At 45.7% G+C, this 18,024-nt stretch overlaps 1 protein-coding gene across 1 annotated transcript in view; it reads right to left on the bottom strand.

The window, feature by feature from the left end:
- Window positions 1–1,477: 1,477 nt before the first annotated feature.
- Window positions 1,478–18,024, bottom strand: part of CRKL (CRK like proto-oncogene, adaptor protein) — a 40,196-nt gene continuing 23,649 nt past the window's right edge. The window contains exon 3 of the mRNA XM_026487869.4: window positions 1,478–5,150. Coding sequence (XP_026343654.1) covers window positions 5,016–5,150 — 135 coding nt within the window. The 3' untranslated portion in view covers window positions 1,478–5,015. The remainder of the gene's footprint in view (window positions 5,151–18,024) is intronic.

Below are 18,024 nucleotides of genomic sequence, written 5' to 3'. Positions count from 1 at the left end.
GAAATCAGAATCTGGGATGGGATCCCCAAGGTCTCCATTGTGCAGCGCTGTGGAGGGCCACTGGTGTTGATGAGACCTGAGGGATCAAAGAAGGGCAGGTCACTCGAGGTCTCAAGTCAGCAAGGGATCGTGGGCTAAGACAAGCCAGGCACGCTCCAGCTCTGAGCTGCTCCCTGGGCCTGGATGACCTTCATTTCCCCTCCCGCGGGCAGTCAGGAAGCCTTCCCCAACCTGCCCGGGCCGACAGCGGCTCCCACTTCCCACTGTCGGGAGCCATCTTCACCACGTCTGCATCACGAGACCTCCAGGGCAGGGCAGGGGTCCCCTCTGTGCTCCAGCTCAGGTTGCGAAGACCCGGGGAACCAGGCTGCAAGAGCGGGGTCAGGTCTTGACAGGGGGCTGGGGGAGAGGGTCCATGACTAGGCAAGAGAAGGGCCTCCCAGAACACGAGCCAGGGAGACCGGGTGCAAAGCCCAGCAATGTCCCGGTTTTCACTGTGTAGTGAGGTTTCAAGATCTGGGCAATGGCCTCTGCTAGCCCGCACCGAGGCAAGCTTAGCAATGAATGTGCCGCCCCCCCGCCCCCCCCACCCCCCCATTTCCAGGGGTTTCCCTGCCACGGAGGAACCCAGCCCAGTATTGCTGATCAAAACACACCTTTTCAAACTGAAAGTATTCTTCCAGAATGGTTTAAGTTTTGGTATTTCCATTCAAGACAAACTTTTCTTTCAAATTCTGCAGAATCCTGAAAGTAGGAGCCAGGGAGTGTGCTTTAGCAGCATAGTTCTGTATGATCATGTGGATTGGTATCATTTCCTGAAACACTGCCAGAGGTTTTACTACAAGGAAACGTGGACTTCTCAATACACATATAAATACGTGTGGGAACAGGGCTCTGGCTGAGGGGATGTCAGGCAAATCAGTGTGGTTCCCCCCAAGCCCCCAGCTGTCTACCTGCAAGTCCCTGGAGTTCATGAGGAAGGCAATATACAGACAGAACAGAAAAGAATGTAAAAAGTTAAGCAGGTATCACGCCCTAACTTGGGAGGCGGCTGGTTGTTTTCCGGGACTTCCACTTGAAACCATTCAACCCCGGGTAGCTTGTGCTGAACAAATATTTAACAGAAGCCTTCAGGTACAGGAGCCTAGAAGGTTCTAGAACACATCCAGGTTCTCCTCGGTGGTGTAAAGCGCGGGAACTACTGCTCCATCTTCCGAAGGCCACGACCGAGCACCCACTGTGGGAACCAGCTGCTTCTCTTGTAGGGCGGGCCCGGGTGTGGGGAAGGGCCAGGGCACCAGTGCAAGACCTGTATCTCGGTCAGCAACGACAGGGCTGGGTTGCAAGACGCAGCATCCCTGGAGAAGCACCCACTGTTTCTGCGTTTCACAGGCGTTCGCCAGGTGCTTGACTGTTGGGAGGCTGACGCGGGCTGAGGAGCCTGCAGGCAGCACTGAGGAGACACCGAAACACCAAAGCCGCCGCTGCCACCACCGGCTGATGCAAATTTTATTGAGACAATGTACAAACAGGCCAAACAAGGGTTCTGATGCCGGGACCAGTAACGTAAAATGAATACAAAAATAAAAAGGCACTAATCTGTTAAGAAAAGACACTCGATGTTCTAAGAATATAAGTCATTTAATACTGTTAATTTTATAGCACAAAATAAAACAAGCTATGATCCCCAAAAATAATTTTAAAAGCTTACACAGAAAATATTATTGCCTGAAGTTTATGATCTTTAAGTTACAGGTCAAAAGTTTTGTGTTGTTGTTGTCATTTTAGAACACACAGTGAAGACCGTCTAGAAGCAAGGCCACTGTTCCTCCTGCAGAGACAACGACCCTGTCTCAGGGAACTGTCCTTCTACTCCTTTAGAATATACAACTAGCTCAGTTTCCACACTGATAGCAGTTAACCAGGGACATAGGTCTCTGGCCCCAGAGGGTGGAGTTTGAGGCAAAGCTCAGTGGTGTCCACAGAAAGCATTAGTCTTAGGTACTGTGTTAAAACAATCAAAAAGTCACTCATTTTAAGAGGTTAATGAACATAATATTAAAGGATTAAATTATAAACACCTGGCACAAAAACACATCATCCCTTTTCAAAAATAAAATGGTCATATTCCTCTGAGCAAACATTACAAGAGCAGTGGCCGTCTGCCTTGGCCTGTCTTGTCTGTAAACAGCTGTAAAAGAAAGTTAGCATGGAGCCAGGAATCCTTGAGCTCCAAGGAGGGCGCAGCTGTCTTCCCCCCTTCCGGTTTCCAACCATGAGCACAGAAGGTGTCTTGTCTGGGTGACCAAGTTGTCAAATGGCAGCTCGTCGATGCGTGCTACTCTTCACCATGCCGTCAGGTGGTACCACACCACAAAGAAATGACAAGGACGACTCCTGTGTTGGAGGTCCTTCTCAGGATAACTAAGTTTCGAGTCATCCCGTCAATGCCCTTTAGTTCCTAGTTTGTTCAGTTCCCGAGTTAATTTAACAACCAAATATTTTCTTAAGTGACACACAGTAGAGCAGAGCAAGAAGCAAGAATGAACAATCCTAAAAGGAGACCAACCAAGGAGGGAAGGCAGCTCCTCTGGAAGATTCGCATCGCTTTCTGAAACAGGAAGTCGTCTGCAATCATGGGGGAAGCCAGGCACGAAGCTGAGGCGAGCGTGCTGTTTTTTGTATACTTAGTGTGATGAAGAGAATCTCCCTGCCTGATGAAAAAACTAATAAGGTCCTAAGTCAAAAAGTACTACTTTTGGCACGTATCTCGAGAGTTCAGAACTCAAGGCTCACCTTATTTTGGGCTCCCAATCTCCAGGGCAGCCCTGGAGACATGCACATGGGCTGAAGGGACAAGCAGACTTATTACGAAGCCAAAGTAGGTTTGTGGGGTGCTCTGATTCTGCAGTGCTCCACATGAGGTGGGTCTTGCTACAGGTCAGCAGACTGGCTGCAGGGAAATCTTGCTTTCCAAAATGGCCACACACTTCTTGTACTCTGAACCAACTATTGTCACCAAAAGATGCCAAGCCCCTCAGCTAAACTTGGTTTAAAAAAGCCTTAGCGTTTGTGCCCTCTTTGAACAAGGCACACATTCCACTTTCTGCTGACCAACCCCTCAGTGCCGGGTCACGGGCTGCAAGGCGAGTGCTGTGTCCAGGCGGACAGCGGGGATGCTGCCACGCACGTGCCACCTGCTGTGGGGGCTGGGCTGGGCCTGAACTCAGAGTAAGAGGCAACTACAATGGAGAGGCACCTTCAGAGCGAGAGGCGGCCACAGTGGTCACTGATTAGGGAGAACAGACTGCATTTTTTCCAGGAAAACCACAGACGGGCAGCCACAGTGATATTTTTTCCAACTGAACACTAACCTTGTCACAGGAACACTTTCAAGATTCTTTAATATGGCAGTTACCTGCCTTAATGGAATACTGATTTAAAGAGAGACTGAAAAAATGGTTGCTTTGCTGGTTCTGACACCAGAATATATATATATATATATATATATGTCACTCTAACTCAAAACCTAAGACCCTTGGAAGACAGGGCCATGGCTAGGGCAGATACTCAGCAAATGATGCAGTCACTTATTAGGTGGCTGCCAGATTTCTAGGTCTGCTGGACTCATTCTGAGCTGAGGCCTGTCTTCACCAGTTTCCAGAAGGGAGAGCAGACTGAAGTGCATGAAGGTTCCAGAATCCTAGACTGCTATGTGCACCAGACGAGGGATCAGCCACACCTTTGTAGCAAGCTGGCTTGAATGAACAGCCCTCTTTTAGCCAACAAGGAAATGTTAACATCAAATTGCTAAATGGTTAATGGTTCTTCCTAGTCACTAAAATCTTAGACATAAAATGCATGAACCAATTTCCAGAGCTTGCATTTTCTTTGCCTGGCAGTGTCACGGGTACAGAGACTGGGGAACCAGTATTAGCAGCACCATCTTTCTCTGGCAGCCTTGTGACCTTGGGCTGTGGCAGCAAGGAGTGGGCCTCAGTGAGTAAAATTTAAAGATTCACTAATGAATTCAATGATTCTATGAACAACCTTACTTTTTAAAGAAACCTAATTCCTATACCTTAAAGGGGTGTATTCACTGAAACACTGGACAGAAAATTGGCCAAGTGCTTCCCCCCATTGCTCCTGTCGCTACTGGCAAACAAGGGAAGCAAAGCCCTCCTCAGGTCACCCCCCCCTCTGACGCTTCTGGGGACAATGTAATCCAAGAGGCCACGTGCACAAGCCTGGCACAGTACTACTGGTTGTTCGGTGGGTTGTTTGCTATGTGGCAAAACAGGTACAACTGGCAACCAAGACAATAAAGGCCTCTGCTTCAGGGCTGTGGGGTTTTGTGTGTTTTTTTTTTTTTTTTCATATTCCTTTAGTTACAGCAGCTTCAGTTTGGAAGCTCAGAGGCACGTGTTATTCCTTACAGTATCCCAAAAATCCAACCTGCTACTTAAAAACCTGCCCAGAACACACAAGTCTAATTAAGTCTTCCAAAACCAAACCAAAAACGAAAAAAGAAGAGCCAGATTTGGGGAGTTTAGGACAGGATTCCCTCTTCTTTAAGGTTCATTTGCTCTGTTCCTTAATGGAAAATCAAAACGGCGACTGAGCCACTGCTCTGTAGAACAGCAACATGCAACATGTCACCATGGCCTCAAGCTCCATCTGATGAACATGACAGAAGCAGTCACAAGTACAAACAGGGCAGTGATGAGAAGACAGACCCTTTCCTCGTCAACTTCTCTCCACTTGTGTGCTTCCACCGTATTTCCAGTTTATGATCCAAAAGAACTCTAACATCTGCTACTCTTTGACAACACAACTATGATACAAATGCCGAGGCAGCCACCGTGTGCATTCCAAATGTGAATGAGAGACCGCCACTCTGCAGAAAGCTGGACGTCGGCAATGCAGTGTAACTTGCCTATGAGAGAATGCTTTCCCACTTCAAAGGAGACTATGACAGGCAGAACAAGAAAGCAGCAGGAAACAGGCAACAGCAATCACTCGTTTTCATCAGGGTTTTGAGGGTCAATGATTTTGACATGCGTAAAGGGGAAAAGCCCTTTGCGCCCATTCACTTCACCTTCCCACTGGCCATTTATATTCATCCTTGTGACTTTCACAATGTCACCAACCTGTAAGGATGGAGAAAGAAGACAAAGTCAGAATTTTCCCTGCAAACTTAAAAAAAAAAGTGTACTTTAAGCCATACACACTGTTCTATCCAAAAGAACCTACAGGTTTTTTTTTTTTAAAGATTTTATTTATTTATTCGACAGAGAGAGAGACAGCCAGCCAGAGAGGGAACACAAGCAGGGGGAGTGGGAGAGGAAGAGGCAGGCTCCCAGAGGAGGAGCCTGATGTGGGGCTCGATCCCAGAACGCCGGGATCATGCCCTGAGCCGAAGGCAGACGCTTAACGACTGAGCCACCCAGGCGCCCCGAGATTTTTTAAAGGATTTTTTTTTGGTGCTTAAACCTAAATCAAGCAGTGCCAAAGACACAAGGTGCTACCAATAAGCCCAGTGTCGTCCTCAGCTGGTGAGAATGCGTATGAACTGAAGCAGCTTCTGAGCACAAAAGCAGCCTTTTTCCTCCCCATATTGTTTACTAACTCCACCAGGATAGAAATGAACACTTAACTCTGAGAGTAAAGTGAAATCACACCAAAAAGTGTATTAAAAAAAACCATCTAGGGGCGCCTGGGTGGCACAGTTGGTTAAGCGTCTGCCTTCGGCTCAGGTCATGATCCCAGAGTCCCGGAATCGGCCCAGGTAGGGCTCCCTGCTCAGTGGGGAGTCTGCTTCTCCTTCTGCCCCTCACCCCACTCTTGCACGCTCTCACTTTCAAATCAATCAATCAATCTCCACCCTAATTTACATGGGGTGGAACTGCTGTCACCAAGACCTCACTCATCATGCCACCCCCAACCTGGCAGCAATAGTATCTCCCTGAGTTGTCCATTCCCTGGCCCCTCTGTGGGGCCATCACAGGGGAAGGAAGCCCAGCTACGAGCATCTTTTTAGGATGACATTAAACTGCAGGGTGGGAGGAGTTCTAGCTAAGTCAGAGGACAGGCACCAGTTAGAGGCTGTTCCACTCATCAAAGGGAAGGCAGGAGTTTTGCCTTGGAAGTGGTTTTCAAATTCTTCTGCAGACCCACAGAGCTCTAGAGAGGTGTTTTAAGGGCCCAACAAATGTGTGACTGGGATTTCAACTTTCTAAGCCCGTATTCTGTAAGTCAGAAGAGAAAACAGTACACTGGAATGCGCCACCGCTACACTGAGGAGTGCTGCCCTGCTGGCCGCTTTTCATGCGGCTCCTCCTCGGGATGAAGCTGCTTGGGCCATGGGTCTGACTCAAGACTCCCCAGATGACAAGGTAAAGGCTAAAAGAGACCTATCACTACTTGCAACAGAACACGTTCAGAAATAAGCTAGATGCCGAGGTGGATATCAGACTGCATCTTTCATGTTATTTCCCATTTTTTCCCTTCCCATTCTAACAGTCAACTGTCCCAACTGCCCTTTTAGCTAATTCTTATAAATCTCAACTTAAAAAATACATTTATCTTCATAAAAAATGTTAGATCTGACATATAACTAGGTTTCATGCATTATTTCATTTGGGAAAAAAGGGTCTTCTTTCTGCTAAAGCTACTGGTCCTTGGGGGCACTTGGGTGGCTCAGCTGGTTAAGTGTCTGCCTTTGGCTCAGGTCATGATCCTGGAGTCCCAGGACCAGGCCCTGCATTGGGCTCCCTGCTTAGTGGGGCGTCTGCTTCTCCCTCTGCCCCTTACCCCACCTGTGCTCTCTCCTCTCTGTCTCTCTCCCAAATAAATAAATAAAATCTTAAAAAAATAAAAACAAAGCTACTGGTCCAGCAAGCTGACTGCTGGCATGGAGGCACCACACACCCCAGAGATGACAAGGCTGCTTTAAAAGTCCACCTGTACACAGCTCTGGGCCATCAAGGCCTCCGCCATACATGTGGAAGCAGACCTCCCTCCTTCTGTCCCTGTCCCTGCTCCAACCCCCTTGGAGCTCAGTCTTTGGGTGGAGCCCCATCTGCCTCTCTCGGTTACTAGGTGGGTCATCGCCCTCTGAGGAAAGGAGGTATGTTTTCTGAGGCAACTCCAGAGAAGGGAGGCTATCTATGAAACAGTCATTCGAATTAGTTTATAAGATGGCTAGGACTCAAGCAGAAATGTTAAAATCCAGTGATACTGTTGTTGAAACATGAGGTGTCTATACAACAGAACAAAACAAGAAACAGAAAGCCAAAAACGAAACAAAAGAGGCACCTGGATGGCTCAGTTGGTTGGGGATCTGATTTTTGGTTTCAGCTCAGGTCATGATCTCAGAGTCCTGAGATCGAGCCCCCGTGTCGGGCTCCCCACTCAATGGGGAATCTGCTTTCCTCCTCTCTCACCCTCTGCCCCTCCCCCAGCTCATGTTTTCTCTCTAAAATAAATAAATCAATCTTCAAAAAACAAAAAAAGTAAGGTGCCTAAGATGAGAAAAACTTCAGAGACCCAAACACCAGACTCCAACACTTATTTAGATCATGGCCCAAACAATCAGCCATTTCTTTCTTTAAGATTTTATTTACTTATTTGAGAGAGAGAGGGAGAGCACACGTGCACGTGCGCAGGCCAGAGGGAGAGAATCTGAAGCAGACTCCATGGTGAGCAGGGAGACCGAAGTGGGACTCAATCCTAGAACTCAGGTATCATGACCTGAGCTGAAGGCAGATGTTTAACTGAATGAGCCACCCAGGCGCCCCAAGATCAGCCATTTCTAAGGCAGCGCCAAGCAATAACTCCCTTTATAGGGGTGTCTGAAGACATGTTGCTTAGGTGACTGAGTGCCTCTCTACACGTGCTGCTGGGAAGCCAGAAGGCTTAACATTTTGACAACGTCTTCCAAGTTTACAGACTTGATGATTTTGTTCCGATGTGACCCCATACCAATATGAAAGTGGCTCATGCTGCTTAGAGTCAGTGGGAAGGTCCAAAGAGGATAGAGAAGGAAACATGCCCCTGTGGCGTATGCTACACAGGCCTGGGTTTCCAACTCAAAGGACGCCAGGAGTCAGGGACCTGTTTTCAGAGAGGTTTTTACCTGCACAGCTTCTTCAGAGGTGTTATTACCCTTGATCCCCAATGTACACTAACCTCCTATAAGGCAGGCTGGGATAACAGATCTACGGAGTCTGGACCTCTCCAACATCACAGGCTGCCGGTTCACTACGAAGCAGAGATAAAAGCCAGGCAGCATCCAGTCCTGGCCATCTGTGTCCCTGCCACCTTGCACAGTGCAAAGGCAGCATGGCCCTGTCCCTAGGACCACTCAACCTCCCACTCTCAGGTTCCTCTCACCAAGACACCCATTGCTCTTAATGGTCTATCTTCACAACTTGCCCCTGTGAACGCAGACTGGCTGCTCTGAGTTTTCTACCTCTCCAGCCTCCAGTTTTTTATTTTACCATTCTACTCGTGATTCTCCAAACCTACTGAGAAATAAAAAGGCAGTCACTATATTTAGGTGGAAAACAACACTATTAACAAATGAAACCTCTCGGGGCGCCTGGGTGGTACAGCGGTTAAGCGTCTGCCTTCGGCTCAGGGCGTGATCCCAGCATTCTGGGATCGAGCCCCACATCAGGCTCCTCCGCTAGGAGCCTGCTTCTTCCTCTCCCACTCCCCCTGCTTGTGTTCCCTCTCTTGCCGGCTGTCTCTCTCTCTGTTGAATAAATAAATAAAATCTTTAAAGAAAAACAAAACAAAACAAAAAAAACCCCAAATGAAACCTCTCACCTTGTGGAAACCAGCTTGAATACCTGACAAAATGACAACGGGAAAAAGAACTTTAACCCAGAGGATCCTTGGTTAGAAGACAGTATAAATTCAGAAAAAGAAAAAAAAAATTGCCCTAAGTTCCTGTCTGAATTCTGACTCAAACTCCTTTATTTAGGAGAAACATTAATTCAACTCAATGGTAGGATGGCTTATAAAGAATCTGGTAATTAAGAATTAGATTCTGGGGTGTCTGGGTGGCTCAGTCGGTTAACCATTCGCCTCTTGATTCAGCTCAGGTGGTGATCTTGGGGTCATGATATTGAGCCCCATGTCAGGCTCCACGTTCAGCACAGAGTCTGCTTCAGATTTTTCTCTTTCTCCCTCTGCACCATCCCCCACTCCCGCTCACATGTGCACCCTCTCTCTCAAATAAATTAACTGAAAAAAAGGGAGATTCTTAAAAATTATTTATTTTTTAAAGTAAGCTCTCAGCCCAATGTAGGACTTGAACTCATGACCCCAAGACCAAGAGTTGCATATTCCACCAAATGAACCAACCAGGTGCCCCAAGAATTAGACTTTATATGATGAGACGTTCTGAGACAAAAATAAAATGCCAAGTACTAGAGAAGTATAGGAGAAAGAGAGGGTGTAAAAAGCCAACTCAAGTATTTATAGATTAGATATTATAATTATTTCCAAACTCATGTCACAGATTCAACTGAAACACTTCAGTTGGTTGAACAATTAAAATTTATTATTTTTATTTTTTATTAAAAAGAAAGATTTTACTCATTTGTCAGAGAGAGAAAGGTGTGTGCACAAAGCAGTGGGAACAGCAGGCAGAGGGAGAAGCAGACTCCCCACTGAGCAAGGAGCCCAATGTGGGGCTCGATCCCAGGATCCCAGGGATCATGACCCGAGCCAAAGGCAGACACTTAATGGACTGAGCCACCCAGGCATCCTGAACAATTAAAATTTAAAGGTAATGACTGAGAATTCTATTTTTGAGATTTGCATTAAAAATTCAGTTGGAAAAAAAATTAATTTGTAAAATACTCAGTGGAAAAAATTAACTGGGAACAGTTTTTCTCTGGTTTTATCTTAAAAGGAAAGGACAATTTGAGAGAGTAAATGGATTTAATAATAAAACCAAGTTTTAAAATATTTGGGACACACTAAAGACTTCTGAAATATAGATTGTTTTATGATTAGTGCTTGGAGTCCAAGTATTGCTTTTTCTCTCCAAGTCATAATATTTTACTTTATAGACAGTAGAAAGAGAATGTCTTTTTTATTCATACCTGGGAAAATAAATATAAATGTTTTTGATAATTATGAAAAATGTAATATTCTATAAAGTGGTACAAGGAGTGAGCGAGTTAGTTTATTTATTTTTGAGAGACAGAGAGAGAGCAAGCACATGCGGGAGTGGCAGAGCAGAGGGGGAGAGAGAATTTTAAACAGGCTCCACACCCAGTGAAGAGCCTGACACAGGGCTCTACACGACCCTGAGATCATGACCCGAGTCGAAACCAAAAAATCGAAACCAAAAGAATTGGTTGCTTAACTGACTGAGCCACCCAGGCACCCCCCATGGAGTTAAGTTTTATAATTTACATGTTCTTCTCCTACCATACATAATTCACAAAACAGGAAAACCCTAATTATGATATTTGTCTATAATAATGAAAAATTTCAGATCTGTGTATAAGGGAAGTTCTTCTTCTTTTTTTTTTTTTTTTTAAGATTTTATTTATTTATTTGACACAGAATGAGTGAGAAAGATCACAAACAGGGGGAGTGGCAGGGGCAGAGAGAGAAGCAGGCTCCCGGCTAAGCAGGAAGCCTGATGTGGGGCTTGATCCCAGGACCTTGGGATCATGACCTGAGCCGAAGGCAGACGCTTAACTGGCTGAGCCACCCAGGCGCCCCTATATGGGAAGTTCTAATGTGAATGAGAACCTTGAATTATAGCAGAGACATTGTAGAAATCACGCAGCTGGAAGCTGAAGTCGATGGAAATCTGGAAAAATGGTTTACGTCTAATCTTACCTTATTCCATTAAAGAATAATAACGTTTAAGCACAAACATAAGAAACAATAATGAGTGAACACACAAATTAAAATTGGGTCTAGGTAAGAGAGAAACCTTCTGCAGTCAGGAGCGACTAGGATACTACAAATCTAGACCCCTGCAGACGGACCCCATTCCTCAATTTCCCTGAACTCTGTCTGCACTGCACTTGCTCTAGAGCCCTGCTTGGCCTCTTTGAGCCATTCAGTGTCTGGAACACAATGAGGCCAACGAGATGAGGAGCTTCACGGTTGCACCTCTCTCCCCAAGGTACAACATTCTTTCCTTACCTCCCTTTCACCTAAGAAAACAGATTGCCTCTGTCTTTATTTTTAAAATAATGAAATGAGGGGGTGCCTGGGTGGCTCAGTCAGTTGTCGGATTCTTTGTTTCCGTTCAGGTCATGATCTCATGTGTCATGGGATGAAGCCTCGCATCTGGCTCCCCTCAGTCTGCTTGAGGATTCTTGGCCTCTGCTGCTCCCCACATTCTCCCCCCTTCTCTAAAAATAAATACATAAATCCTTAAATAATTAAATAGGAAAGAAAAGTCATGGATAGAAAACTATTGATATCATTCTAAATTAACTTCTAGTTGCAGTTAATAATCACAAAGAAATTACAATTAATATATTAAAATAAATATACAACAAGGCAAGGACAAGAGGATGTGTGGGTATATACCTGTAGAGAGGATTCCGTCAAGAAAGGGAAGGGGAACGAGGTGAGCAAACACCCAGGTGGACTCTGCCATACAAAGGGATGATGGCCTTAGGGCATCTAGTCAGTCTGTAGGTAGTAGGCTCGCACTCAGAGCCAGATCAAACTCTGCCAAGATGTTAGAAGAAAAAAAGGCTAAGGCAAGAATGAGCTGAAACTCAAAGAAACAGAGCTACAGTTTGGGGGGTGATCAGTGTTGTTGAAAGATCCTGGGCTCTGCAACTTAAGTTTTCGTTTGCTCCACTCATTTGATGTCCTGAAAAAAATACTTTGGAATTTTGTCATTTTATCTATGCTTTCTCTATCTTCAACTGGACTCCAGATGCCCACAGAGCATACATTTTGCCTGAACTCTGTAATCTTAGCCTGCCCTGGCTGATGTCTGATAAATGTGAAAGAAAACAAAGTCTCACTTTCTTGAAAACCTGGCCTGGGGCAGCCCGCTCCCACATCTTGGGTGAGCACATCCCTCCAGCCTGGGGGCATGGACTATGCTCAGACCCCCTGCTAATGCCCCCCTCCCTGGTTTGCCCAGCCTCTTACTACCTGGCTCCACCAGTGTAGCCATCCTGCCCTGATCTGCCTTCTGTCATCCAATGTCACCCCAGCCCAATCGGCCCAACTCCCAATCACTCTGCTCTCCTACAGCCAGACCCTACCTACCACACTCTGGCTACTGGTCCCACCATTTCAGCAAGGAACACCTGATGGTCCAAAGTCAACAGCGCAAGTCCAGTTCTCTCCCTCCAATGTTCTATGGCACCTGAAGTAGGAGACTTCATCCACCCTTCTTACTCCCTGCTGCTCAGCTCTTCTTTCTTGTGATATTCTATAAAGGAAGACTACTACCAGGTGGGTACTTCCCATTTGGCACTTGTGGAAAGCAAGGCTCTGTTGAGGTCAGGTGCCTCGTTGTCCAGGATTCTGGCAGATTCGCCCAAGGAGGCTCCATTCTCTGCTCTTCCATGGTCACCTCCTCGCCCCCAACACATACCACACAGCACTCTCTGAAGGAGGAAATTTGTTTTGCTTATCCTGCACTCCATGTCACAGGTCTCTTGTAAACTACTTTCTGGAGAAGTCTGCAGAATCAAGGTTAAAGAGAGAAGAGAAAACTATAGGTTGATGTTCCCCATCTGCTGGGGCTAGATGGCCAAGCAGAGGAGCAAGGTGCTGGAGGACAGAAGGGACAGGCACAGGGATCTAAAGACAATGGAAGAAAGACCTTTAAAAAAGACAAGCAGAATTGGGTCACTGCTCTGCCTTTTAAACCTCCCAAGACCTTTTCCCTGCATAAGAGCAACATCCAAACTCCAGTCTTCGAGGCTCTGCCTCATCTGGGTCCTGACTCTTCCCATCTCTGACCATGATTCACGCCTCTGTGGTCCTCCCCTCCAATCCACACTGGCTTCCTTTCAGTTTCTCAAACTTGCCAAGCTCTTTCCTAGACTGGACTGTATGACAGATGCAAGGACATGATGTAAACGCAATTCTACAACTGCACATCTTAAGCTGCTGTTGCCCAGAATCGTCAAGCTGGTCCTAAGAAACCTTGGACCTCTGCTCTTCTTTAACAGTTGAAGACGCGTAATCGACCCTGATCAAAATCAAACAAACCCTAAGGACAACCCAAGCCGCCTTGTAACCACCTTATAAAGCTGCACATGCAGACAATGAGAGCAGGAAGGATCTCCAGGCAGTAGCCACTGTCGACGGAGCATGTATTCTACTCAGAGCACTGGGCTAGGTTCTATGCTGTGTACTCGGGATACACAAAGATTCAACTTGAATATCAGGCCTACCTAAAACTAAGGTCTAAGATCTGTAACAACAGTGTGTAAGCAATCTCTTGTATGCTTAAAACAGGTATAAAGTGGCACTGTGGTGGCTCATGCTGTGAACTCTGGTGTGGGGTGAACTGGACTGATGCCCTATGTGACCATGGCAAACTGCTCAAGCTGTCCGAGTCTCAGTTTCCTTCTGACTTTGAAAGGTTCTTGTAGGGACACCGGGGTGGCTTAGTTGGTTAAGCGTCTGCCTTCAGCTCAGGTCATGATCCCGGGGTCCTGGGATTGAGTCCCGCATCGGGCTCCTTGCTCAGCAGGGAGCCTGCTTCTCCCCCCTGCCTGCCACTCTCCCTACTTGTGTGTACTTTCAGACAAATAAATAAATAAAAACTTAAAAAAAAAAAAAAAAAAAAAAGAAAGGTTCTTGTAATAACTAAAGAAAGTACTACATGGGAATTGTTAACCAGGACACCCAGCTAAGTAAGTGGTAGTGGTTATGAAAGTGGGGCTTCCTGAATAGAACCCAACCCCCACACCCATGCTCATGCTCCCAGCCAGTCACTGACCTCTGGCAGCACACTGGGAAGAACTCGAATCAGCACGGAGAAGCACTGTATTAAAGTAGGTTTCAACCTTGTTAGTAACAACACGGGTCGTCTCAAAACTGATGAGGGGACGGGAAGGATGCCATACATCATAAGGGGCAGGCCTGAAAAGGAGGGGTCTAATAAATTACAGTGATGGATACCAAACAGCTGAGGAAGACAATGGGAAGATGGAGAAGATGAGCCAAGTACTGAAAACTGCCAAGAACATTCAAACCTCATGCCTTCTAATTAACTCGTGATTCTGACAGTCTTCACAGGATACTTTCCACAGCATTCTACATGATCGATTTAATAAGATTTACTGCATACCTATTGCAGCTCAGTTCCCATCCTCAAGGAACCTCTGTCCTCACTGTGGGATAGACAATAAATAATCTACTGTCCAGATGTGACAGATGCTCAATGAATGTTTGTTCGAGAATAAACAGTATAAAAAGCAGCAAGTGGAACAAAAACAGTACTGAGTCCATGCTTCAGAGCACAGGAGCAGGGAGCTATTGCTTTGACCCAGGAAACCTTGACTAGTAGAGATAAGTCAAGGTTCACGTTAGGAAGAGAGAATGGATGGGAGACATCTGATCGCCACCTGACCATAAGTGCCTCATTCTGGCCTTGCAGGAGCTCTCACATGTCAAAACACAGCACATCATTCCTCATGCTATTGCTAGCTCAGTCCAAGGCCCTTCCCATCGAGAACAAGCCCTAGAACACCAACAAGGGAAAGATGTCCTGTGTTATGCTGCTGGCTGCCCACAATTATAGGCCTGGCAGTGGATCAGCTTCTTCATGGCTCCACTGAAGAATGCTCGGGCTCAGATCCTAAAATGCCATCTTGCTGCTCTTCTCATCACTCCTGATTCTGGTACAATGCCCTTCCTTTGGCTTCAACGGCAGGACTGAGCCCAAAGAACCACTCACTTCAGAGAGCAGACTGATCTCAAAGTTGGTGGATATGAACTCAGTTCAAGGAGCACTCTAAGCCTGGAAGATGTGGCTGATCCTATCAACAGATCAAGAGGAGACACATATCTTACTCTAAATGTCACCCTATGACAATCCTTATCATTACTAGAACTGCCACACTATTATCTTTGTGCCTGGCTGCACCCAGCACTTGGGAGGTGGATGCATCAACTCTAAAATTAAGCAGACACCAGTAGGACACTAGTCAATCCCATTCTTTGTCTAGTGAGGACCATGCAATAAGGCAAGAGGGTACTTCCTGATGCTGGCTATGATTTCCTACAGCTCTGCTTGTCCAGAGCATAAACAGAAGGGCTCTGCAATAATTCTACTGCCTCACTCCTGGTACCTGATTCCAAGAGCAGTCAGAGCCCTGGAGGGCCCAAGCACTGGCTGCCACAACAGCTTTCTGCTTCCCCAATCAGTCTCCTTTCCCCATTTGGATATTTTCAGATTGTACTCTCAGGTTACATAAAAATAAAATCAGGAGCACAATGGGTGACAATGGAATCAGAAGTTCTAACTTGGGTGACATGAATGTGTCTCAGAAATCAAAGAACATCCCGAAAGTATATGCAGAATTGTATGTAAGGACATTAATGTATGTTCTTTTCTTGGAGAAAGCTTTCATCAGATTCTGAAAGGGCTCCATAACCCAAAAAAGGTATAAAACACAACAAAAACCCACATCCTGCAACCACCAGGCAGTTTTGATCCTGTGATTTGTGGCTTTCATTCATTTACTTGTTCAACAAATAATGATTATTTATATGCCAGGCCCCGAAAGGATACAACAGAGAACAAAGCAGACAACAGCCCTGCCCTCATGGAGCTGCCTGGGGTCACAGCCTGTTTTAACACCTGCCCTGGTGCTCTCCGTGCACCAGTACCTGAATCAAAGCTCCCAGAGCTGAAGAGGCTTTTAAGGGATACAACCCTCCTTGTCCATGTGTCCTGAGTAGCAGTCAAGTAGTCTCATGCACTCTCTCCTACAACCGATGAAAATTACTGGTTTTTAATATGGAAGACTTGTTCTGTTCCTTGAAATTCCCATTATCCTTCAGGGCAGCAACTTGATTTAAGAGGGCTGCTTACCAGTTAACACTTCTTATGAAAACAGCGATTTTATTTTAAGATGGGCCAGGGGTTAAAGGTATCACAGGCCAGTATGCTGTGATGCAAGAGAATGTGGGCTGTGGGAAGGAAGAAGTAAAACTTATCTCCATTTGCAAATGACAGGATTCTATATATAGAAAATTCCAAAGATTCCACAAGAAAGCTATTAAAGCTAATAAAATTCAGCAAAGTTACAGAGTACAAGATCAACACAAAAGTACCCAGTCGTGTTTTTATAAACCTGTAATGAACAATTAAGAATGCAATTCCATTTAGGGGCACCTGGCTGGCTCAGTTGGTGGAGCATATGACTCTTGTTCATCTTGGCGCTGTGGGTTTGAGCCCCATGCTGGATGTAGAGATTACTTAAAAAAAATAAAATCTTTTTTTTTTTTTTTTTAAAGATTTTTACTTATTTATTTGACAGAGAGCCAGCGAGAGAGGGAACACAGCAGGGAGAGTGAGAGAGGAAGAAGCAGGCTCCCTGAGGAGGAGCCTGATGTGGGGCTCGATCGCAGAACGCCGGGATCACGCCCTGAGCGGCAGGCAGACGCTTAACGACTGAGCTGCCCAGGCGCCCCCAAAAAATAAATCTTAAAACAAAAACAGAGGGGCACCTGGGTGGCTGAGTAGGTTAAGCATCTGCCTTCGGCTCAGGTCATGATCCCAGGGTCCTGGGATCAAGTCCCACATCGGGCTCCCTGCTCAGCGGGGAGCCTGCTTTTCCTTCTGCCTCCTGCTCTCCGGGCTTGTGCTCTGGCGCTCTCTCTCTCTCTCGCTTGCTCTCTTGACAAATAAATAAATAAAATCTTTAAATAAAAGAAAAAAAACCCAAAACAAAAAAACCCCAAAACACAATTCCATTTACAGTGGCATCTAAAAGAATAAAATAACTGGGAATAAATTAATAGTGTGTTTTACCAAAGTAAAACACTTGTACATTGAACACTGCAAAATGTTGCTGAAAAATATTAAAGAAGACTTAAGTAAATGGCAAGACATCATCTTCTGTTCATGGATAGGAAGCCTTCGTATTATCAAGATATCAACACTAACCAGAGATCTACAAATTCAACACAATCCCTACCAAAATTCTAACATTTTTTGCAGAACTGGAAAAGCTGATCTTCAAATTCACATGGAATTGCAAGACACACTGAATAGCTAAAACAATCTTGCAAAAGAACAAAGTTGTAAGACTCATACTTCCTGACTTCACAACTTCTACACAAAGCTATAGTAATCCAGTGTGATATTGGCATACAGACACACATATAGACCAAAGAAGCAAAACTGAGTTTGGAAGTAAACACATATATTTATGACCAAATGATTATTTATTTATTTATTTATATTTTATTTTTTAATTTTATTTGTTTGTTTGTTTATTTGACAGAGACGGCCAGTGAGAGAGGGAACACAAGCAGGGGGAGTAAACACATATATTTATGACCAAATGATTATTTATTTTTATTTAATTAATTTATTTATTTGACAGAGACAGCCAGCGAGAGAGGGAACACAAGCAGGGGGAGTGGGAGAGGAAGAAGCAGACTCCTAGTGGAGGAGCCTCATGTGGGGCTAGATCCCAGAATGCTGGGATCACGCCCTGAGCCGAAGGCAGACGCTTAACGACTGCGCCACCCAGGTGCCCCTTATTTATTTATTTTTAAAGATTTTATCTATTTATTTGACAGAGAGAGATAGCAAGAGAGGGAACATAAGCCTGGGGGAGCTGGAGAGGGAGAAGCAGGCTCCCCACTGAGCAGGGAGCCCGACGTGGGGCTCGATCCCAGGACGTCAAGACCATGACACGAACCGAAGGCAGATGCCCAATGACTGAGCCACCCAGGCACCCCCCAAATGATTTTTTTTTTTAAGATTTTATTTATTTATTTGACAGAGAGAGACAGCCAGCGAGAGAGGGAACACAAGCAGGG

This window comes from Ursus arctos, unplaced genomic scaffold (assembly GCF_023065955.2).
Source record: "Ursus arctos isolate Adak ecotype North America unplaced genomic scaffold, UrsArc2.0 scaffold_34, whole genome shotgun sequence".
In the NCBI taxonomy this organism is placed as follows: domain Eukaryota; kingdom Metazoa; phylum Chordata; class Mammalia; order Carnivora; family Ursidae; genus Ursus; species Ursus arctos.
Note: the sequence above shows the minus strand (reverse complement) of the source record. Positions and strands in the feature narration are given on the sequence as shown.